General features: G+C 39.5%; 1 protein-coding gene across 2 annotated transcripts in view; it reads left to right on the top strand.

Annotated features, from left to right (window-relative positions):
* The window catches only part of LOC106084668 (sialin), a 43,780-nt gene extending 21,826 nt beyond the window's left edge, over window positions 1-21,954 (top strand). For both annotated transcript variants that reach the window (XM_013248531.2, XM_013248533.2), the window contains 5 exons: window positions 14,015-14,318; window positions 14,390-14,503; window positions 14,562-14,988; window positions 20,860-21,136; window positions 21,205-21,954. In XM_013248531.2, the coding sequence (XP_013103985.2) occupies window positions 14,015-14,318; window positions 14,390-14,503; window positions 14,562-14,988; window positions 20,860-21,136; window positions 21,205-21,544 (1,462 nt within the window). In that variant the 3' untranslated portion in view covers window positions 21,545-21,954. The remainder of the gene's footprint in view (window positions 1-14,014; window positions 14,319-14,389; window positions 14,504-14,561; window positions 14,989-20,859; window positions 21,137-21,204) is intronic.
* The last annotated feature ends 3,057 nt before the right edge of the window (window positions 21,955-25,011 follow it).

Genomic DNA, 25,011 nt, shown 5'->3' with positions numbered 1-25,011 from the left:
TTGATGGCGTCACATTTGTATTCTAGTCATTGCGCCAGAAGTGTTATTGAGCCTTGGACTTATAAAATATTTGTTAAACAAATATAAAAACAAGTAAGAAGGCGTTAAGTTCGGCCGGGCCGAACTTTGGATACCCACCACCTCGGGTATATATGTGAACCACATTTCGTCAAAATCCAGTGAAAAATGCATACCTTATGCCACATAGCAGCTCTATAGATATCATCCGATTTAGCCAAATGCTTATAAGTACAAGTCATTGTTCAACCGAGAGATCGGTCTATATGGCAGCTATATCCAAATCTGGACCGATCTGAGCCAAATTGAAGACAAATATCGAAGGGCCCAACACAAGTCATTGTCCCAAATTTCGGCGACATCGGACAATAAATGCGCTTTTTATGGGCCCAAAACCTTAAATCGAGAGATCGGTCTATATGGCAGCTATATCCAAATCTGAACCGATCAGGGCCAAATAGAAGAAAGATGTCGAAGGGCCTAAGGCAACTCACTGTCCTAAATTTCAGCAAAATCGGATAATAAATGTGGCTTTTATGGGCCTAAGACCATAAATCGGAGGATCGGTCTATATGGCAGCTATATCCAAATTTGGACCGATCTGGGCCAAATTGACGAAGGATGTCGAAGGACTCAACGCAACTCACTCTCCAAAATTTTAGCAAAATCGGATAATAAATGTGGCTTTTATGGGCCTAAGACCATAAATCGGAGGATCGGTCTATATGGCAGCTATATCCAAATTTGGACCGATCTGGGCCAAATTGACGAAGGATGTCGAAGGACTCAACGCAACTCACTCTCCAAAATTTTAGCAAAATCGGATAATAAATGTGGCTTTTATGGGCCTAAGACCATAAATCGGAGGATCGGTGTATATGGCAGCTATATCCAAATTTGCACCGATCTGAGCCAAATTGACGAAGGATATCGAAGGGCTCAGCGCAACTCACTGTCCCAAATTTCAGCGAAATCGGATTATAAATGTGGCTTTTATGGGCCTAAGACCATAAATTGGAGGATCGGTCTATATGGCAGCTATATCCAAATCTGGACCGATCTGGGCCAAACTGACGAAGAATGTTGAAGGGCCTAACACAACTCACTGTGTCAATTTTCATCAAAATCGGTTATAAAATGTGGCTTTTATGGGCCTAAGACCCTAAATCTGAGGATCGGTCTATATGGCAGCTATATCCAAATCTGGACCGATCTGAGCCAAATTGACGAAAGATGTCGAGGGGCCTTACACAACTCACCGTCCCAAATTTCAGCAAAATCGGATAATAAATGTGGATTTTATGGGCCTAAGACCCCAAATCGGCGGATCGGTCTATATGGGGGCTATATCAAGATATAGTCCGATATAGCCCATCTTCGAACTTAACCTGCTTATGGACAAAAAAAGAACCTGTGCAAAATTTCAGCTCAATATCTCTATTTTTAAAGGCTGTAGCGTGATTTCAACAGACAGACGGACAGACGGACAGACGGACGGACATGTCTAGATCGTCTTAGATTTTCACGCTGATCAAGAATATATATACTTTATAGGGTCGGAAATGGATATTTCGATGTGTTGCAAACGGAATGACAAAATGAATATACCCCCATCCTTCGGTGGTGGGTATAAAAATGTTTAATACAATTTAAGTTCGTAAAAACCTGTTCAAATAGTCGAGAGTGCTGAAAATGGAAATAGTACAAATTCTAAGGACATTCTACATCAAAAATATGATAGTCTTTTGTGTGGTAAACAATGATGTGTTGGTGAATTCATTTGAAAACCTCTTCTGGGAATCAATAGATATGGATATATCATCCGATTTTGCTGAAATTTTAGGCAGTGACTTGTGTTAGAGCCTTCGACAGTCTTCTTCAATTTGGCTCAGATCGGTCCAGATTTGGATATAGCTGCCTTATAGAGCGATCCTCCGATTTAGGGTCCAAGGCCCATAAAAGCCACGTTTATTATTCGATTTTGCTGAAATTTTAGACAGTGAGTTGTGTTAGAATCTTCGACAGTCTTCTTCAATTTGGCTCAGATCGGTTTAGATTTGGATATAGCTGCCATATAGACCGATCCTCCGAATTAGGGTCTTAGGCACAAAAAAGCCACATTTATTATCCGATTTCGTGAAATTTGGGACAGTGAGTTGTTTTAGGCCCTTCGATAGACCGATCCTCCGATTTAGGGTCTTAGGCTTATAAAAGCCATATTTATTATCCGATTTTGCTGAAATTTGAGACTGTGAGTTGTGTTAGGCCCGTCGATATCTTTCGTCAATTTAGCTCAAATCGGTTCAGATTTGGATATAGCTGCCATATAGGCCGATCCTCCGATTTAGGACCGATATTTCGATTTAAAGTCTTAGCCCCTTAAATGGCGAATCCGATTTCACTGAAATTTGACACAGTGACTTATGTTAGACTTTTCTACATCCGTGTGGTATATGGTTCAGATCGGTTTATTTTTAGATATAGCTACTGTACTTATTATGATTTGGTCCAAAACGGAACATATTTCGATATAACTGCAATGGGACATAGGGTATGCAGTTTTCCCCAGATTTTGATGAAAGGTGGTTTACATATATACCCGAGGTGGTGGATATCCAAAGTTCGGCCCGGTCGAACTTAACACCTTTTTACTTGTTTTGGTTCATTAGCGGGTGGAATAATAACGGTTTGGTACTTAAACCAATAATGGTCTGGTGCTAAAACCAATAACAGATTAGTATTAAAACCAATACCAGTTCGGTAATAAGGCTAGAACCAAACGTTACTAATCATTTAATGTTTCATCCATAACATCCGGTATTGTTATTACACCATATCGGTACTGCTTTACTATCAATACCGTATGGTACTGAAATGAGCATGTTTGGTAACAACTTTTCTCTGGTTTGTAACACCTCGAAATATTGATCTAAAATTACTTACTTTACTTTAATTGGCTATGACAGGATATTTGTTCCACTAGCCGAATGTAGAATAGCGTTCTACGCGCTTCGATCTTCTGCGCTCATTCTAAAATCTCTGACACCAAGTTTCGAGGTGTCTCCCACCACTTGATCTTTCCATCGGGCTTTTAGTCTTCCCGGTTTGTGTGTACCACCGTGTTTGCCTTCAAAAGACTTCTTTGCCGGAGCTTCTTCATCCATTCTGACAACATGACCTAGCCAACGCAGCCTTTGTATTTTGAGGCGTATACCTATGCAATCGTCGTCATACAGCTCATACAGCTTGTGGTTCATACGTAGCCTATATTCTCCATTAACGTAAACTGCTCCATATATTTTACGAAGAATCTTTCTCTCAAATACCCCAAGCATTGAATCATCTGCTTTCGCAAGTACCCTTGCTTCAGAACAATATAACAGCACGGGTAGTAGATCGGTCCAAATTTGGTTATAGCTGCGATATAGACCGATCCTACGATTAGAGCTGGAAAACAATAGATAATGGTACAATTCGATATTTTCGACAGTTTAATAATAAATATTGATACTATCGTTATTTTCCCATCTCCAATATTTCAAACGAAAATGACAACTAACAAGTAAAAACATGCTAAGTTCCGCAGGGCCGAATCTTATATACCCCCCACCATGGATCGAGAAGTAAATAGAGAGATCGATTTATATGGGAGCTGTATCAGGCTATAGACCGATTCAGACCATAATAAACACGTATGGTGATGGTCATGAGAGGATTCTTCGTACAAAATTTCAGGCAAATCGGATATTAATTGCGACCTTTAGAGGCTCAAGAAGTCAAGACCCAAGATCGGTTTATATGGCAGCTATATCAGGTTATGGACCCGATTTGAACCATACTTGGCACAGTTGTTGGATATCATAACAAAACACGTCGTGCAAAATTTCATTCCTATCGGATAAGAACTGAGCCCTCTAGAGGCTCAAGAAGTCAAGATCCAAGATCGGTTTATATGGCAGCTATATCAAAACATGGGCCGATATGGTCCATTTATAATCCCAACCGACCTACACCTATAAGAAGTATTTTTGCAAAATTTGACGCGCCAGGTTTACTCCTCCGAAAGTTAGCGTGCTTTCGAAAGACAGACAGACAAGCGGACGGACAGACGGACGGACATGGCTAGATGGACATTAAATGTTACGACGATCAAGAATATATATACTTTATGGGGTCTCAGACGCATATTTCGAGGTGTTACAAACAGAATGACGAAATTAGTATACCCCCATCCTATGGTGGAGAAAATAAAAATCGATTTGTATAGAAGCAATGTCAATGCAACCAAACCAACCAAATAAAACCAAGATTAAAAAAGTCAGTTGGAGGTCATAAGAGAAATCATTGTAACAAATTTTAGCCTAATCGGATGAAAATAGCGCCCTCTATAGGCGCAATGCATCTTAAAGGATACATTTAGTGTCCCATCGTTTTTTATACCCACCACCGTGGGATAGGGGGTATATTCATATATTCATTCCGTTTGCAATAGATCGAAATATCAATTACCGATTCTACAAAGTATATATTGGGTTGCCCAAAAAGTAATTGCGGATTTTTTAAAAGAAAGTAAATGCATTTTTAATAAAACTTAGAATGAACTTTAATCAAATATAAATTTTTTACACTTTTTTTCTAAAGCAAGCTAAAAGTAACAGCTGATAACTGACAGAAGAAAGAATGCAATTACAGAGTCACAAGCTGTGAAAAAATTTGTCAACGCCGATTATATGAAAAATCCGCAATTACTTTTTGGGCAACCCAATATATTTCGGATAGTCGTAAAATTCTAAGACGATTGAGCGTGTGTCTGTCCGTCCGTCTGTTGTTTAAATTGTGATATTGAGCTGAAATTTTGGCACATATACGTCTTTTTGATGCACGCTGGTAAAGTTTTTGAACAGGTCAAATCGGACCATATTTGGATATAGCTACTATATAGACCGTTCTGCCGATAAAGGGTCTAAAGACATCAATGCTTTATTTTTCATCCGATTTCGCTGAAATTTTTAACAGTGAGCAGTTTTAGGCCTCCCGACATCTGATCCAAATATGGTTCAGATCGGACTATATTTATATACAGCTGCCATATATACCGATCTGTCGATAAAGGGTCTGAAGCCCATAAAAGCGTTATTTATTACCCGATTTCGGTGAAATTTGCAACAGTGAGTTATTTTAAGCCTCCCGACATATGACCTAAAATGGATTAGAGCGGTGCACATTTAAGTGTAGCTACCATATAGACCGATCTCCCGATAGTGGCTACCATATAGTCCGATCACCGGATAATGGGTCTGAAGACCACAAAAGATTTATTTATTATCCGATTTCGCTGAAATTTGGAATAGTGCGCAGTTTTAAGCCTCCCGACATCTGGTTAAGATTGGACTATATTCGATCTGCCGATAAAGGGTCTGAAGCCCTTAAAGCTTTTTTTTATCTGATTTTGCTGAAATTTGAAACAGTGAGTAGTTTTAGGCCACCCGCCATCCGACTCAAATATGGTAAATATCGGATTGTACTTAGATATAGCTGTCATATAGACGGATATGGCAGTTAAGGATCTGTCCCCCCCCCCCCTGGCTACGTCCCTGTTGGCAGCTATATTAGGTTGTGAACCGATTTGGATCATACTTGGCAAATTTTAGCCAAATCAGATAATAATGCGCTCTTTCGGCTTCGTCAACAACTAATAAAATTTTTCCATCTTGGGCTTGGAAAACCAAACAGAGTTTGGCGAGAAGCCTCAATGTGTAAATGCTTAGTATGGTTAATGATCCAGCGGTGTTATTGGACCTTATTTTTTCGAAAATGAGATTGGATCAACAGTTACAGTGAATGGATTGCGCTATGGAGAGATGATTAATGATTTTGAATATTGGATGGTATTGAGCTGGACAAAGTTTGGATGGTATTGAGCTGGACAAAGTTTGGTGCCACACAATCAACGTTAACATTGCTATTTGGCGGTAAAAAGTTTCAGAGCTGTGCTATTTTTGATAGAGGTGATCACACATTGAGAATTGAGGATTTCGCAACTTGCGATTTCTTCCTTTCGAGCCACGTGAAAGATAACGTGTAAGTCAACAGTCCTGCGTCAAATCAAGACCTGAAAGATAGAATTCGTGAGGCTATCGAGGACAAAGGTTCTGTAGCGTGGTCATGGTGCCCATTTGGCTTGTGTTCTTTATCGCTATTAGCGGCATACCTTATCTTAAAAAATTTTATTTTTCTTTGTATACCAAAATAACATTTCTAATTGGAAAACTTGGTTCCACGATTCCAACTGTTCAGTTGTTAATTTCAATGTTAAATGCAGAATACCCCAACATAACTACGATTCCAAGAATTAAAAAAAAAAAAAAACAAATAAGTAAATAAATAAAGAAAAACACTTAAATAAACGAGTTTCTGGTGTCACCATTTCGCTTAATCCCCGTAAATGGCTTTTAATTGTTATTTACTCACACAATTCTTTGTTTCAGTCAGTTATAATTGCATTGAAGTATTGACTGATAATTCTGAAATGCAAAGCGCGTAACGTCATTATGACGATGATATATTTGATATAAATTTAATAATACAAATAAGACTGCTTCCACAATATTTTTAGGGCTTAAACCTTTATGAAATAATTAAAATTTTCATGATGTTTAGTAATCCTACGATTGATAGATGGTTAAAGGAAACGATAAGAAGGGGCAATAGGTATGAATGATCATGCGCTTTATAGATTTTCTTTTTCTTTAGATTAAATCAAAAGGAGACAACACATAAATATGTTGGATGATTACACGATTAATTGTTACCTGGAATATACCCACCACCGAAGAGGGGTATACTCATTTTGTCATTCCGTTTGCAACACATCGAAATAACCATTTCCGACCCTATAAAGTATATATATATTCTTGATCAGCGTAAAAATCTAAGACCATCTAGACATGTCCGTCCGTCTGTCTGTTGAAATCACGCTACAGTCTTTAACAAGTAAAAGCGTGCCAAGTTCGGCCGGGCCGAATCTTATATACACTCCACCATCATAAGTGGATCCGTCGTACAAAATTTCAGGCAAATTGAATAATAATTGCGACCTCTAGAAGCTAAAGAAGTCAAGATCCCAGATCGGTTTATATGGCAGCTATATCAGGTTATGAACCGATTTGAACCTTTTTTGGCACTGTTGTTAAAAGTCATAGCCAAACACGTCGTGTAAAATTTCATTCCAATCGGATAAGAATTGTACCCTCTAGAGGCCTAAGAAGTCAAGAGCCAAGATCGGTTTATATGGCAGCTATATCAGGTTATAAACCGATTTGAACCATAATTGGCACAGTTGTTGAAAGTCATAATAAAATACGTCACGCAAAATTTCAGCCAAATTGGATAGGAATTGAGCCCTCTATAGGCTCAAGAAGTCAGGACCCAAGATCGGTTTATACGGCAGCTATATCAGGTTATGAACCGATTTGAACCATTATTGGCACAGTGGTTGAACACCAGAACAAAACACGTCGTGCAAAATTTCAGCCAAATCCGATAAGAATTGCGCACCTCAGAGGCTCCAGAACTCAAGACCCAAGATCGGTTTATATGGCAGCTATATCAGGTTATAAACCGATTTGAACCATAATTGGCACCGTTGTTGAGTACCATAACAAAATATGTTGTGCAAAATTTCATTCCAATCGGATTGGAATTGCGCCCTCTAGAGACTCAAGAAGTCAAGATCCAAGATCGGTTTATATGGCAGCTATATATCAAAACGTGGACCGATATGGCCCATTTACAATCCCAACCGACCTACACTAATTACAAGTATTTGTGCAAAATTTCAAGCGGCTAGCTTTACTGCTTCGAAAGTTAGCGTGCTTCCGACAGACAGACGGACGGACACATGGACGGATATGGCCAGATCGACATAAAATATCACGATGATCAAGAATGCATATACTTTATGGGGTCTCAGACGAGTATTTCGAGTAGTTACAAACAGAATGACGAAATTAGTATACCCCATCCTAGGGTGGAGAGTATAAAAATAGAGATATTGAGTTGAAATTTTGCACAGTTTCTTTTTTTGTCCATAAGCAAGTTAAGTTCGAAGATGGGCAATATCCGACTATATCTTGATATAGACCCCATATAGACCGATCCGCCGATTTAGGGTCTTAGGCCTATAGAAGACACATTTATTATCCAATTTTGCTGAAATTTGGGACAGTAACTTGTATTAGGTCACTCGACATCTTTTTTTCTATTTGTCCCAGATCGCTTCAGATTTGGATATAACTGCCATATAGACCGATCTCTCGATATAAGGCCTTAGGCCCATAAAAAGGGCATTTAATGTCCGATTTCGCCGACATTTGGGACAGTGAGTTGCGTTATGTTCCTCGAGAACTTTCTGCAATTTGGCCCAGATCGGTCCAGATTTGAATATAGCTGCCATATAGACCGATTTAAGGTCTCGGTCCCATAAAAGGCGCATTTATTGTCCGATTTTGCCAAAATTTGAAACAGTGAGTTGTGTTACATCTTTCGACATCCTTCTTCAACTTGGCCCAGATCGGTCCAAATTTGCATATAGCTGCCATATACCGATCTTTCGATATGAAGTTTTGGACCCATAAAAGGCGCATTTATTGTCCAATGTCGCCGAAATTATGGACAGTGAGTTGTATTACATCTTTCGACATCATTCTTCAACTTGGCCCAGATCGGTCCAAATTTGCATATAGCTGCCATGTAGACCGATCTCTCGATTTGAAGTTTTGTGGCCATAAAAAGCGCATTTATTATCCAATCGCGCCAAAATTGGTTACAGTGTGTTAACTTAGGCCTCTCGACATCTTCTTGGTATATTTAAAGTTTTGGGCTCATAAAAGCCACATTTATTATCCGATTTTGCTGAAATTTGGGACAGTGAGTTGTGTTAGGCCCTTCGACATCCTTCATTAATTTGGCCCAGATGGGTCCAGATTTGTATTTATATAGCTGCCATATAGACCGGTCTTTCGATTTAAGGTTTTGGGACCATAAAAGGCGCATTTATTATCCGATCTCGCCGAAATTCGAAATTCGTAACAGTAAGTTAGGCCCCTCGACATCTTCCTGGAATGTGACACATATCGGTTCGGATTTTGATTTAGCTGTCATTTAGACCGATCTCTCGATTTAAAGTCTTGGGCCTATAAAAGGCACACTTATTGTCCGCTTTCACCGACATTTAGGACAGTGAGTTAGGTTAAGCCCTTAGACATTCCTCTTCAATTTCGCTCATATCGATCCAGATTTGGATAAAGCTGCCATATAGACCGATCTCTCCATTTAAGGTCTTGAGTGTCGGCGGAATTTGGGACAGTGAGTTGTGTTACACCTTTCGACATCATTCTTCAACTTGGCCCAGATCAGTCCAGATTTGAATAAAGCTGCCATATTGACCGATCTCTCGATTTAAGGTTTGAGGTCCATAAAAGGCGCCTTTATTGTTCGATGTCGCTGAAATTAGGGACAGTGAGTTGTGTTAGGTCTTTCGACATCATTCCGACCGATCTCTCGATTTGAAGTTTTGTGGCCATAAAAAGCGCATTTATTATCCGATCTCGCCAAAATTCGTAACAGTGTGTAAACTTTGGCCTCTCAACATCTTCTTGGAATATTTAAGGTTTTGGGCTCATAAAAGCCACATTTATTATCCGATTTTGCTGAAATTTGGGACAGTGAGTTGTGTTAGGTCCTTCGATATCCTTCTTTAATTTGGCTCTGATCGGTTCAGTATTAGATATATCTGCCATATAGATTATCTCCCGATTTAAAGTCTTGGGCCGATAAAAGGAGCATTTATTGTTCAATTTTGACGAAATTTGGGACAGTGAGTTATGTTAGGCCCTTCGACATCTCTCTTCAATATGGCTAAGATCGGTTCATATTTGATTAAAGCTGCCATATAAACCGATCACTCGATTTAAGGTTTTGGAGCCATAAAAGAGTTTCAATTGTCCGATTTCGCCGAAATTTGGGACAGTGAGTTAAGTCAAGCCCCTCGACATACTTTTGCAATATCGCACATATCGGCCTAGATTTGGATATAGCTGCCATATTGACCGATCTCTCGATTTAAGCTTTTAGCCCCATAAAAGGCACATTTGTAATCCGATTTCGGTGAAATTTGACAAATCCGTGTCGTATATGGTTCAGATCGGTCTATATTTGGATATGGCTACCAAAAAAAGCAATATTTTGTTCTACCAAATTGAACAATGACTTATTAGACCTCTGTACTTATTAGACCTCTGTACTTATTAGACCTCTCCTTATTCGTGTCGAATTTGTTCCGAATCGGACCATAATTCGATAAAGCTGCTATGGGGGCACACATTATCCATTTTTCATCGGATTATGACAAAAGGTGGTTTACATATATACCCTTGGTGGTGTGTGGGTATTCAAAGTTCGGCCTGGCCGATCTTAATACCTTTTTACATGTTTTTCCAAAAAAATTGCATTTGAGTTTGCAACATTTTGCTGTAATTTCCCTTGCGATTTCTTTGATAATATATCCATTCTTGTCTCTGCATACACACGTAAAAGGCACAGATAATATGGTCACCTGACCTGATATCAGCCGAATGTTACCTAGTAACCCGGCAACGAAAATTCATACACGCCAATTGAATTCCAGTTTTTAATTTGAATGCTCAAGTCTGTATTCAACTGTATTCCAGTTTTTAAGATGAATGAGCTCAAATAAGCTTAACAAGAAAGTATGCTTAAAAAATTACACTCTACATTTGCGATCAGTCGTTATTATATCCCATCTAAGCAAAAGCAAATTATTATGCAAACTCCATCTTAAAAGTGGCATAAGTTTTAGCCTAATACTAAGAAGAAAAAAAAATTTTTATTTTATATTTAACTAAACGCATATATGAAAGTCATTTCATCCTTCTGTACCTATTTATACTTTCATATTTTTAAACTAATCTATTTTTTATCAAACATATTGGTATAAGAAATGGCTAATAATTAGCAAAGTTGATTCGAAATACGTTTAAAATGTGGTTATTTTGCATATCATATGCAAGACGCCATCTGTAGGTCATTAGCCTGCAAAGCTTTTTCGTTACTTGCGTATTTCGTTGAGTGTATTGAACTGAGTTAAACAAAAAGATCTGAACACCTTCGTTGAACGGGTGAACACACCTCAGCAACCACACTTAGATACATTCAAACGTTCAACTGGCTGCCTGACGCTCGCTGAATTATAAAAGCGAAAGTGATTACAATAGTTTAATGGCTGCTCTGAACTAGCTTGGCCCTAATAGCCTTAGGAGAACAGTGGGACTCACTGCTAGCAGATTTTAAGAAATAACGACAAAAAGATTATTAAAAAAAAGGGATACAAATGCTTGGATATCCACCACGATCCATGACGTTTATTCGGTAGATCGGTCTCTATACCGCTGTATCCAAATTTAGTCCGATCTGCATTATAAAGGGGTTAGGATGTTGACGGATTAAAATAATGCTGGCCACATTTGTGAGGTACTATGCCATGTAAAACTTCTCTCCAAAGAGGTGTCGCATTGCGGCGCGCCGTTCGGACTCGGCTTAAAAGGGAGGCCCCTTATCATTGAGCTTAAACTATGACTCTGTAATTGCATTCTTTCTTCTGTCAGTTATCAGCTGTTACTTTTAGCTTGCTTTAGAAAAAAGTGTAAAAAAGTATATTTGAATAAAGTTCATTCTAAGCTTTATTAAAAATGCATTTACTTTCTTTTAAAAAATCCGCAATTACTTTTTGGGCAACCCAATAATTTATGCCCCCATAGCAGCTATACCAGAAATTGATCCGTTTTGGACAAAATTCGACACGGACATTGAGTGGTCTAATAAGTACAAGCCATTGTTTAATTTTGTAGAACAAAATATTGGTCTTTTTGGTAGCCAAATCCGAATAAAGACCGATTTGAACCATATACGACACGGTTGTGTCAAATTTCACCGAAATCGGATTATAAATGTGCCTTTAATAAGCCCGAAACTTTAAATCGAGAGATCGGTCTATATGGTAGCTATATCCAAATCTAGACCGATCTAGGCCAAATTAAGGAGGGCTGTCGAAGGGTTTAACATAATTCCCGGTCCCAAAATTCAGCGAAATCGAACAATAAATGCGCCTTTTATGGGCTACAAACCTTAAATCGAGAGATCGGTCTATATGGCAGCTATATGCAAATCTTGATCGATCTAGGCCAAATTGCACATATATGTCGAGGGGCTTAACTTAACTCGCTGCCCCAAATTTCGGCGACATCGGAAAATAAATGCGCCTTTTATGGGTCCAAAACCTTACATCGAGAGATCGATCTAAATATATGACAGCTATATCCAAATCTGGGCCGATCTATGCCATATTGCAGAAGTATATCGAAGGACCTAGCACAACTCACTGTCCCAAATATCAGCAAAATCGGATAAGAAATGTGGCTTTAATTGGCCTAAGACCCTCAATCGGTGATCGGTCTATATGACAGCTATATCCAAACCTGAACCGATATGGGCCAAATTGAAGAATGATATCGAGGGAGTTAGCCTAACTCACTGTCCCAAATTTCAGCAACATCGGACTATAAATGCGCTTTTATGGCCCCAAAACCTTAAATCGAGAGATCGGTCTATATGAAAGCTATATCCAAATCTGGACCGATCTCATCCAAATTAACGAAGAATGTCGAAGGGCCCAACACAACGCACTATCCCAAATTTCGTCGATATCAGCCAATAAATGCGCCTTTTATGAGCCCAAGACCTTAAATCGAGTGATCGGTCTATATGGCAGCTATACCAAAATCTAGACCGATCTGTGCCATATCGCACAAAGATATCGAGGGGCTTAACGTAACTCACTGCCCCAAATTTCAGCAAAATCGGATAATTAATGTGGCTTCTATGGGCCTAAGACCCTCACTCGGTGGATCGGTCTATATGACAGCTATATACAAATCTGGGCCGATCTGAGCCACATTGAGGAAGGATGTCGAAGGGCCTAACATAACTCACTGTCCCAAATTTCGGCGACATCGGACAATAAATGGGGTATTTTTGGGCCTAAGATCCTAAATCGGCGGATCGGTCTATATGGCAGCTATATCGAAATCTAAAACCGATCTGTACCATACTGCAGAAAGATGTCGATGGGCCTAACACAACTCACTATCCCAAATTTCGGCGACATCGGACAATAAATGGGGTATTTATGGGCCTAAGACCCTAAATCGGCGGATCGGTCTATATGGCAGCTATATCCAAACTTGAACCGATCTAAATGAAGAAGGGTGTCGAAGGGCCTAACAATAATCACTGTACCAAATTTCAGCAAAATCGGATAATAAATGTGGCTTTTAAGGCCTAAGACCCTTAATCGGCGGATCGGTCTATATGGGAGCTATTCGAGATATGGTCCGATATAGTCCATATTCGAACTTAACCTGCTTATGGACAAAAAAAAAAGAACCTGTGCAAAGGTTCAGCTCCATATCACTATTTTTAAAGATTGTAGCGTGATTTCAACAGACGGACGGACAGACGGACGAACATGGCTAGATCGTCTTAAATGTTTCCGCTGATCAAGGTCGGAAAGGGATATTTCGATGTGTTGCAAATGGAATGACAAAATGAATATACCCCTATACTTCGGTGGTGGGTATAAAAATTTTTATTGAACTTGGAATGAATAATTTTTGCAAAAGCCTCTATTGATATAAAATTTTCATTATTTATTTTAAGAAAATATCTTTTTGGCGTTTTTCTATTTTAAACATCAGCCCTTAGCTTTGCGATCATTTGAATAGTTTTTATATTCCCATGTTGTATACGCATTGGATTAATGACATCAGCTCTTTTCATTAAGTTTTTCCTGCTCGCAATGATTAATTTTATTTTTTGCATTTTCTTTCATCGTCACTTGGCACTTTTTTTCTCTTTACAGCACTGCTATTGAAGAGGATGAGCCACTCACATGGAGATTTTGGCGAAAACGTCGTTACATTGTGGTGTTGTTGGCATTTTTCGGCTTCTTCAATGTCTACTCGCTGCGTGTCAATTTAAGTGTGGCCATTGTGGCCATGACAGAAAATCGCACTGTGATTGATGAGAATGGACAAGAGTCATGGGAACAAGATTTCCCCTGGGATTCCAAACAGAAAGGTCTCATATTGAGTTCCTTTTTCTATGGTTACATTTTGACACAATTCATAGGAGGTTTTGTGGGTGCCAAAATTGGTGGAAATATAGTGAGTGGAATTTTTTCTTACGAAAAAAGGATAACTTTTCAAAACTTATTTAAAATTTAAAATTTCTTTAGGTATTTGGCATTGGCATTGGAGCCACTGCTATTTTGACCCTATTCACCCCATTGGCCGCCAAGCATAGTTTGGAAATGTTATTGGCTGTGCGCATTATTGAGGGTATATTTGAGGTAAGTGGATCGCGATATATTACCCTTAAATCGCTTTAATTAATTTTGGCTTTTACAGGGTGTTACATTCCCTTGCATTCATGCTGTGTGGTCACGTTGGGCACCCCCACTCGAAAGATCTCGCATGGCCTCCATAGCATTTGCGGGCAATTATGCTGGTACTGTGATAGCTATGCCTTCTTCTGGGCTTTTGGCCACAGCCTATGGCTGGGAAAGTGTCTTCTATGTGTTTGGTGCCATTGGCTGTGTCTGGTTGATCCTTTGGATGGTCATTGTACGCTCAGGACCAGATCGTGATCGTTTCTGTTCGGCCAATGAGCGTGATTATATCATGAAGAGAATTGGTGTGGGTGCCAATAAGTCTATAAAGCATCCATGGAAATCAATATTCACCTCACTGCCATTTTTTGCCATCGTTGCTTCGCATTTCTCGGAAAATTGGGGTTTCTATACGCTGCTGACACAATTGCCGACATTCCTAAAAGGTAAAACGAAAGACCATGTACATATAAAGGGTGATTTTTTTGAGGTTAGGATTTTCATGCATTAGTATTTGACAGATCACGTGGGATTTCAGACATGGTGTCAAAGAGAAAGATGCTCAGTATGCTTTGACATTTCATCATGAATAGACTTACTAACGAGCAACGCTTGCAAATCATTGAATTTTATTACCAAAATCAGTGTTCGGTTCGAAATGTGTTCATTCACCGTTCAGCGATGAGGCTCATTTCTGGTTGAATGGCTACGTAAATAAGCAAAATTGCCGCATTTGGAGTGAAGAGCAACCAGAAGCCGTTCAAGAACTGCCCATGCATCCCGAAAAATGCACTGTTTGGTGTGGTTTGTACGCTGGTGGAATCATTGGACCGTATTTGTTCAAAGTTGCTGTTGGACGCAACGTTACGGTGAATGAACACAATTTGAACCGAACTCTGATTTTGGTAATAAAATTCAATGATTTGCAAGCGTTGCTCGTTAGTAAGTCTATTCATGATGAAATGTCAAAGCATACTGAGCATCTTTCTCTTTGACACCATGTCTGAAATCCCACGTGATCTGTCAAATACTAATGCATGAAAATCCTAACCTCAAAAAAATCACCCTTTATTTAAAAAACAACACACATTAATAGTGAGAAGTTTGCCCTGTTCCTAAATGGAATGTTCATGGAATGTTGAATGACATTCTAGACATAGCAGCAGATAGTAGATTTTATTGTTAGCTACTCACCAATAGATGGCGCTCAAATATTTCTGTTGACTCTACGAAAAATTTCTGCTCTAATTGAAGTTTTTGATGTGATTTTAAATGAAAATGTTGTGCCAATAGAATGCAAATTTGATATCCAAATATCGGTTAAGCCACCTAACCCCTAAAATCTTCCAACGCACAATGGGAACAAAAAAATCTGACGTTTAAGATAAAATGCAAATGCAAATTTTGCCAATGGACATTCCACTAAGGAACTGGGGCAAACTTCTCACATATCAATGAGTGGAGTCCGATTCAAATTTAAGCTCATTGATAAGGGGCCTCCTTTTTATAGCCGAGTCCGAACAGCGTGCCGCAGTGCGACACCTCTTTCAAAAAAAGAAGTTTTACATGGCATAGTACCTCATAAATTTTGCCAGTATTAGGAGGGGAAAACCACCGCTGAAAATTTTTTCTGACGGTCTCGCCAGGATTCGAACCCAGGCGTTCAGCGTCATAGGTGGATATGCTAATCCCTGTGCAACGGTGGCCTCCATGCTTAAGATAACTCTTTGAAATGTGTAATAGTTAGAGGTGTAAACGAGGCCTTAAATGGTCCGGGAACCTCTGGGCATGCCCATAAAGTTGGTCACCTCAGTGCTTCGAATATTTGTTCCAGCTGCCAAATCATTATTTGTGGTCCGATTTCCAAATTTTTATATTGGCTGGAAGGTGCTTAAACTGCCCACAAAACCGCCCTCGACTGTTGCACATCTCTCAACGAGATGGCTGAACAGTTCAAAATTCACCTGTTTTGGGTGCCGGGACACAGAGATATCCCAGGGAATTCTAAAGCAGACGAGGTTGCGAGACTGGGAACTACCTTACACACTCCAGGAACACTGGAATCTGTGGGTGTGCCTCTAGCGACATGGAAGCTAAGTTTCCAGGACCAGGCCCGAAGGGCAACCAATGATAGATGGTCACAAAGAGGTTGATGTGAGCATTTCAAAACTATGTGGCCTCATCTAGAATTGAAGAGGTTGACTGATTTGCTGTCATTGGCTAGAACAGATGTCCCAATCATTGTGTCCGTCATGACCGGTCACTGTCTAATCGGAAAACATGCTGACAGACTGAAGGTTGCCAGCAACGACTTTTGCAGAAGCTGTGAGGACATCAAAGAAGAAGAGTCTATAGAACACCTTCCGTGTGTTTGTCACGCACTAGCAGTTAGAAGGAGTTCCACTTTAAGTTCTCATTTCTTTAAGAACCTGTCTGATTTAGCGGATGTGAACGTTCGCAAGTTACTGGGCTTTTTAGAGCGATCTGGATGGTTCAACGGTAGGAACCAGAAGGCATCTTCCTTCTTCTGTTCCTGTGGTATCACAATGGGCGAAAACGTCTAAGTGAGTCTGATGGCACCACTGCCACTTAAACCTAACCTAACCTTGTTCGTCTATCTGTCGAAAACACGAAAACTTTCAAAGGAGTAAAGCTAGATGCTGAAATTTTTTTTAGTTGAGTCGATGTTTTGATATAGCTGCCATATATACCGATCTCCTGATTTTAATTATTGACCCTCAGGTGCGCGCAACTAAAATTGGCTAAAAATTTTGTATTATGACATTTTCTATGACACTCAACAGATATGTATGACCGAACCGGTCCAAAACCCGATATTACTTCCTTACAAACCGATCTAACGATGATACTTTTTGAGGGCGTCTCTAGAGGGCGCAATTCTTATCCGATATGGCTGCAATTTTGCACAATAACTTCTCCTATGACTTTCAATCTGCGTGCCAAATACGGTCTGAATCGGTACATAATCTGATACAGCTGTTACTTAACCTATTCCGGTTTTTACTACTTGACCTCCTATAGATCTTCACCATCCGAGTCAAGTAAGGTCCAATTCGGTCCATAACGTGATAAAGCTCCAATAGCACAGCATTTTTATACCCACCACCGAAGGATGGGGGTATATTCATTTTGTCATTCCGTGTGCAATACATCGAAATATTCATTTCCGACCCTAAGAGGTGTATATATTCTTGATCAGCGTAAAAATCTAAGACGATCTAGCCATGTCCGTCAGTCTGTCTGTTGAAATCATGCTACAGTCTCTAAAAATAGAGATATTGAGATGAAACTTCGCGCAGATTCTTTTTTTGTCCATAAGCAGATTACGTTCGGAGATATATCGGACTATATCTTAATATAGCTCCCATATAGACCGATCCGCCGATATAGGGTCTTAGGCCAATAAAAGCCACATTTATTGTCCGATTTTGCTGAAATTTAGGATAGCAAGTTGTGTAAGGCCCTTCAATATCCTTCTTCAATTTGGTTTAGATCGGTCCAGATTTGGATAGAGCTGCCATATAGACCGATCCGATTTAAGGTCTTGGGCCCATAAAACACACATTTACTATCCGATTTTGCCGAAATTTGGGACAGTGAGTTGTGTTAGGCCCTTCGACATTTCTCTGCAACTTGACCCAAATCGGTCCAGATTTGGATATAGCTGCCATATAGACCGATCTTTCGATTTAAGGTTTTGGGCCCATAATAGGCCCATTTATTGTCCGATGTCGCCGAAATTTCTGATAATGAGTTGTGTTAGGCCCTACGACATTCTTCTTCAATTTGATTTAGATTGGTCCAGATTTGGATATAGCTGCCATATAGACCGATCCGCTGATTAAAGGTCTTTGGTCCATGAAAGCCACATTTGTTGTCCGATTTTGCTGAAATTTGGAACAGTGAGTTGTGTTAGGTCCTTCGACATTTTCCTCAATTTGATTAAAATCGGTCCAGATTTGGATATAGCTGCCATATAGACCGATCCGCTGATTTAGGGTCTTAGGCCCATAAAAGCAGCATTTTTTATCCGATTTTGCTGAAATTTGGGACAGTGAGTTGTGTTGGGCTCTTCGACATTTTTCTGCAACTTGGTCCAAATCGCTATAGATTTGGATATAGCTGTCATATAGACCGATCTCTCGATTCAAGGTTTTGGGCCCATAAAGGGCGCACTTATTGTCCGATGTTGCTGAATTATCTGAGAGTGAGTTGTGTTAGGCCCTTTGACACCCCTCTTCAATTTGGTTTAGATCGGTCCAGATTTGAATATAGCTGCCATATAGACCGATCCACTGATTTAAGGTCTTGGGCCCATAAAAGCCACATTCATTCTCCGATTTTGCTGAAATTTAGTTCAGTGAGTTGTGTTAGATTCTTCGACATATTTCTGTAACTTGTCCCAAATTGGTCCAGACTTGGATATAGCTGCCATATAGACCGATATCCGGATTCACCGGATTTTGACGAAGGTGGTTTACATACGAGGTGGTTTACATATGTACCCGAGATGTTGGGTATCCAAAGTTCGGCCTGGACCCTATAAAGCATACATATTCTTGATCGTCATGGCATTTAAATAGATCTAGCCATGTCCGTCCGTCTGTCGAAAGCACGCTTACTTTCGAAGAAGTAAAGCTAGCCGCTTGAAATTTTGCACAAATACTTTTTATTAGTGTAGGTCGGTTTGAATTGTAAATAGGCTATATCGGTCCATGTTTTGATGTAACTGCTATATAAACCGATCTTGGTCTTGCCTTCTTGAGCCTCTAGAGGGCGCAATTCTCATCCGGTTTGGCTGAAATTTTTCATAAGGTGTGTTGTTGTGACTTCCAATAAATGTGTTTAGTATGGCGCAAATCGGTTCATAACCTGATATAGCTGTTATATAAACCGATCTGGGATTTTGACTTCTTAAGCCTCTAGAGGGCGCAATTCTCATCGGATTTGGCTGATTTGTTTCACGATGTGTTTTATTATAACTTCCATCAACTGTGCTAAGTATGGCGAAAATCGGTTCATAACCTGATATAGGTGCCATATAAACCGATCTGGGATTTTGACTTCTTGAGCCTCTAGAGGGCGCAAATCTCATCCGATTTGACTGAAATATTACACATGGTATTTAGGTATTATTTCCAACAACTATGCTTAGTATGGCGCAAATCGTTTCATAACCTGATATGGCTGCCATATAAACCGATCTGGGATTTTGACTTCTTGAGCCTCTAGAGGGCGCAAATCACATCCGATTTGGCAGAAATTTTGTGCAACGGCTTCTCCCAAGACCTTCAACATAAGTGGCCAATTTGGTCTGAATCCATCTATAGCTTGATACAGCTCCCATATAAACCGATCTCCGATTTTGCTTCTTGAGCCTCTAGAGGGCGCAATTCTTATCCGAATGGACTGAATTGGCTGGGAACTTTTGATGCATCCACCATATAGCCCTGACCTTGCACCATCAGACTACCATTTATTTCGATCTTTGCAGAACTCCTTAAATGGTAAAACTTTCGGCAATGATGAGGCTATAAAATCGTACTTGGTTCAGTTTTTTGCAGATAAAGGCCAGAAGTTCTATGAGCGTGGAATACTTAATTTGCCAGGAAGATGGCAAAAGTTTATCGAACAAAATGGCAATTATATATTTGATTAAAGTTCATTCTAAGTTTTATTAAAAATGCATTTACTTTCTTTTAAAAAATCCGCAATTACTTTTTGGGCAACCCAATATTACACAATGACTTCTACAATGTTCAGCATTCAACTCATTTATGGTTCGAATTGGACTGTAACTTGATATAGCTCCAATAGCATAACATTTCTTATTATCATTCTTTGTTTATCTAAAAAGGGATACCGCTCAAAAAACTCGACAAATGTGATCCATGTTGGAGGGTATATAAGATTCGGCCCGGTCGAATTTGGCACGCTTTTGCTTGTTTTCTTATTTCACTGTTTAACGGGACATGTAGGTAGACCCTTACCATATGACACTCAAACGGAAGGTTTTTGGGAGCAGAGTACGTATCTGCCGTACATTCGACGGCCTCCGATCGAATATTTGGGCGGATCGGAATAATATGCGATATAGGGAGAATAAGATCGAAACTTGCATTGTATTATGGGGTAAAGGGAACCAAAAAAGTACCTGTTATTGTTTAAAGAGTTTGTGTCTGATACAGTCCTTCTCTCCCCCCTTTAAATATAGCGGTACATTTAAATGTGATGTCTTTCAAATTGTGATGTCTTTCAATTAATTTTTTTTTTCGGTACACTTTTTTTTCTTTCAGATACCCTCAACTTTGATTTGGACAAGACTGGTTTCCTGTCGGCTGTACCCTACTTGGCTATGGGTATTCTCCTTGGTGTCTCCGGCTATTTGGCTGATTGGCTGCAGGTTAAAGGGATATGGACCACCACTCAAGTAAGACGCAATTTCAATTGTGGTGCGTTTTTGGCTCAGACAGTCTTCATGATACTTACCGCCTATCTGTTGGATCCAACATGGTCGGTGGTTTGCATAACCATAGCTGTGGGCTTGGGAGCCTTTGCTTGGTCTGGTTTTGCGTAAGTTTTTGGACATTTACCCATATCAAATTTTCTTGTATATAAAAATTTTCATTTTTTAATTTTAGGGTGAATCATTTGGATATTGCCCCTCAACATGCCAGTGTTTTGATGGGCATTGGCAATACCTTTGCCACCATTCCGGGCATAGTGAGTCCCATGTTGACCGGTTACCTGGTAGTCGATCAAACCAGCGAAGAATGGCAAACGGTCTTTTTCATATCGGCGGGTATTTATCTGGTGGGCTGTGTCATCTATTGGATATGGGCCTCTGGAGAGCTACAGGAATGGGCTAAGACCCCAGAGCAAAAGGCTCACGAAATGACTCAACATCAAGTGTCGAACAACAACACTTCGCCAAATGCCTATGTCAATGAGGCCATGGACATGAAGGAGGAAATGAAATGATAGCTTCCCCATAAGACACACACACACACAATCATTTCCACTTCACCATCCACCATGCATTACATTCCAAGAAAAAATTTTCATTGAATTTGTTTTTTTTTATTATTTTTGTATTGTTTTCATTTACTTCTTATGTAAATATTTATTTTTGAAAATATTTTTAGAGCTCATCGATACAAGATGATGATGATGATGAGGGAGACATCAAATGCTGTTGTTTTTTTTTGTTCTGTTTGTGAAAATGTCTGCTGAATAATCCACAAATTGTCTTGGATTCCATTCCAGATCAATGTGCAATTTCTTTGTTATCGTGGCACACATTTTGCCTTTAGGTCAATACACTATTCTTAGTGCTGTTTAAATGTACGAAAAAAAAAACAATAAACAAATAGTGATGACAAGTAATCGAATCGAAATCTCTTTGCCATGATCAAAGCAGGCATTCCTGTACTAAGGAAAATTAATGCATTTCAGCAAAAAACCAAAACAAAAAGAAAAATAATTCAATTTTTATTCACAGCTACTAAAAGCCCCACTCCGCCCCTCAGGAAAATACCTTTGCTCGCTTCATCCCCACCCTCATGGCTTCTCTTTCATATTTTTGTAAACATTATTGGAATTTTGTTGAATTTGGCTCTGAGCCAAAGATAATTTTAATTGAAATTAATGGCTAAAATTCTTAAAATTCCTGAGGTGTACGAGTGCGAGTGTGAGTACCAACGAGCACTGAGGCTACACGCTTGCCTACGTACATGTGTCCACTAGGCCGTAAGTCCAAACATCCATTTATTTACATGATGAGCCAAAGCCATTGCAAGACAAATTGGCCACCGCCGCTACGAGCTCCTTATATGAAAATGAATTATTCCGCCGTTGTTGGTTTAAATAGTACGCCGAAATTCTGTATGGGGGTGCTGGTGGTGAAGCATATGTAGCTGTCAAAGAAAAGTTAATTAGACAATCGAAAGAATAGTCATGTCTCTAAACAACGACACTTGGGGATAAAAGTAATCCCCATTATATAAGAAAATATTTTTTATTTTCTTTTGGAATGAGACCATCAATTTTGTGGCCAAATGATTTACGAGGGAAATGGATATTTGAATATCTTAAATGGGTCATTCTATTTTAATTTATGTTATAGGCTAACACAAAAGAAAACTAACAAAAAACCATTAAAAAGTCGTTAAGTTCGGCTGGGTATAACGTTGGACACCCAGCACCTCGGGTTTCGTCAAAATCCGGTGAAAAATGCATACCTTATGCCCAACAACCCTCTAAGTACAATGTGGGACCTATATCCAATTCTGAACCAATTTTGATGGACCTCGGCGAGCAAATATGTTTAAACTGTAAAAACTACGGTTGACAAATGACAACATTATGGCAAATTACCCAAAATCTGACGAACGTATATATGGGAGCTATATCTAATTCTGAACCGATTCCGAGCAAACTTCTCTGATAATGTGATAGTCGTTGAGGAAAGCGTTGTGCAAAATTTTGGCAAGATTGATCAAACAATGCGCTTGCAGTGGCTCTAAAAGTTAAAATCGGGAGATATATTCATATATATGAGAGCTATGTCTAAATCTGAGCCGATTTCCATGAAATTCACCAGTAATACTGAAAGTCATAAGAAAATCGTTCCAAAATTTCGACAGAATCGGATAACAAATGATCACTTTTTTGCAATATTAATGGAAATCGGACAAATATATATATGAGAGCTATATCTAAATCGGAGCCGATTTCGAGCACACTTCTCAGATACTGTGGCAGTCGTCGAGGAAAGCGTTTTACAAAATTTTGGCAAGATGGATCAAACAATGTGCTTGCAGTGGCTCTTAAAGTGAAAATCTGGCTATATACATATATGAGAGCTATATCTAAATCTGGACCGATTACCATGAAATTCACCAGTAATATTGAGAGTCAAGAGAAAATCCCCCCTGCCAAATTTCAAGAAAATCGGTTAACAAATGACCATTTTATTGCAATATTAATGCAAATCGGATGAACATATATATGGGAGCTATATACAGATTTGAACCGATTTTTTCCAAATTCAATAGGCTTCGTCTCTAGGCCGAAAAACAAGCCTGTACCAAATTTTAGGACGATCGGATGAAAAGTGCGACCTGTACTTTGTACACAAATTAACATGGACAGACGGACAGACAGACAGACAGACGGACAGACAGACAGACAGACGGACAGACAGACAGACGGACAGACAGAAAGACAGACGGACACAGCTAAATCGAATCAGAAAGTGATTCTGAGTCGATCGGTATACTTATCAATGGGTATATCTCTCTTCCTTTTGGGTGTTACAAACAAATGCACTAAGTTATAATACAGTAGTGGTGTAGGGTATGAATAGTCCGATCTGAACCATATACGACACGGATGTCGAAAAGCCTAACATAAGTCACTGTGTCAAATTCCAGTGAAATCGGATTATAAATGCGTCTTTTATGGGACCAAGACTTTAAATCGAGATATCGGTCTATATGGCAGATATAATCATATCTGGACCGATCTGAGCCAAGCTGAAGAAGGATGTCGAAGGGTCTAACACAACTCACTTTCTCAATTTTAGGCGACATCGGATAATAAATGCGCCTTTTATGGGCCCAAAACCCTAAATCGAGAGATCGGTCTATATGACAGCTTTATCCAAATCTGGACCGATCCGTGCCATATTGCAGAAGTATGTCGAGGGTCTTAACTTAACTCACTGTCGCATATTTCAGCGCCATCGGACAATAAATGCGCCTTTTATGGGCCCAAAACCTTAAATCGAGATATCGGTCTATATGGCAGCTATATTCAAATCTCGTCCGATCTGGGCCAAACTGAAGAGGGTTTTCGAGGGGCTCACTGTCCCAAATTTTTGGCGACATCGGACAATAAAAGAGCCTTTTTTATCTCCAAAGCTTAAAATCGAGAGATCGGTCTATATGGCAGCTATATCCAAATCTGAACCGATCTTGGCCATATTGAGGAAAGATGTCGAGGGGCCTAACACAACTCACTGTCTTAAATTTCAGCAAAATCAGATAACAAATGTGGCTTTTATGGCCCCAAAACCTTAAATCGAGAGATCGGTCTATATGGCAGCTATATCAAAATCTTAACCGATCTGAGCCAAATTTCTGAAATATATCGAGGGGCTTAACTTAACTCACTGTCCCACATTTCGGCGACATTGGACAATAAAAGAGCCTTTTATGGACCCAAAGCTTTAAATCGAGAAATCGGTCTATATGGCAGCTATATCAAAATCTTGACCGATCTCGGCCATATTGCAGAAAGATGGCGAGGGGCCTAACACAACTCACTAACCCAAATTTTAGCATAATCGGATAGTAAATGTGACTTTAAGGGGCCTTAGACCCTAAATCGGCAGATCGGTCTATGTGGGGGCTATATCAAGATATAGTCCGATATAGCCCATCTTC

The sequence above is a fragment of the Stomoxys calcitrans genome, chromosome 1, assembly GCF_963082655.1.
Source record: "Stomoxys calcitrans chromosome 1, idStoCalc2.1, whole genome shotgun sequence".
Classification (NCBI taxonomy): domain Eukaryota; kingdom Metazoa; phylum Arthropoda; class Insecta; order Diptera; family Muscidae; genus Stomoxys; species Stomoxys calcitrans.
This window is presented reverse-complemented; position numbering and strand designations above follow the sequence as displayed.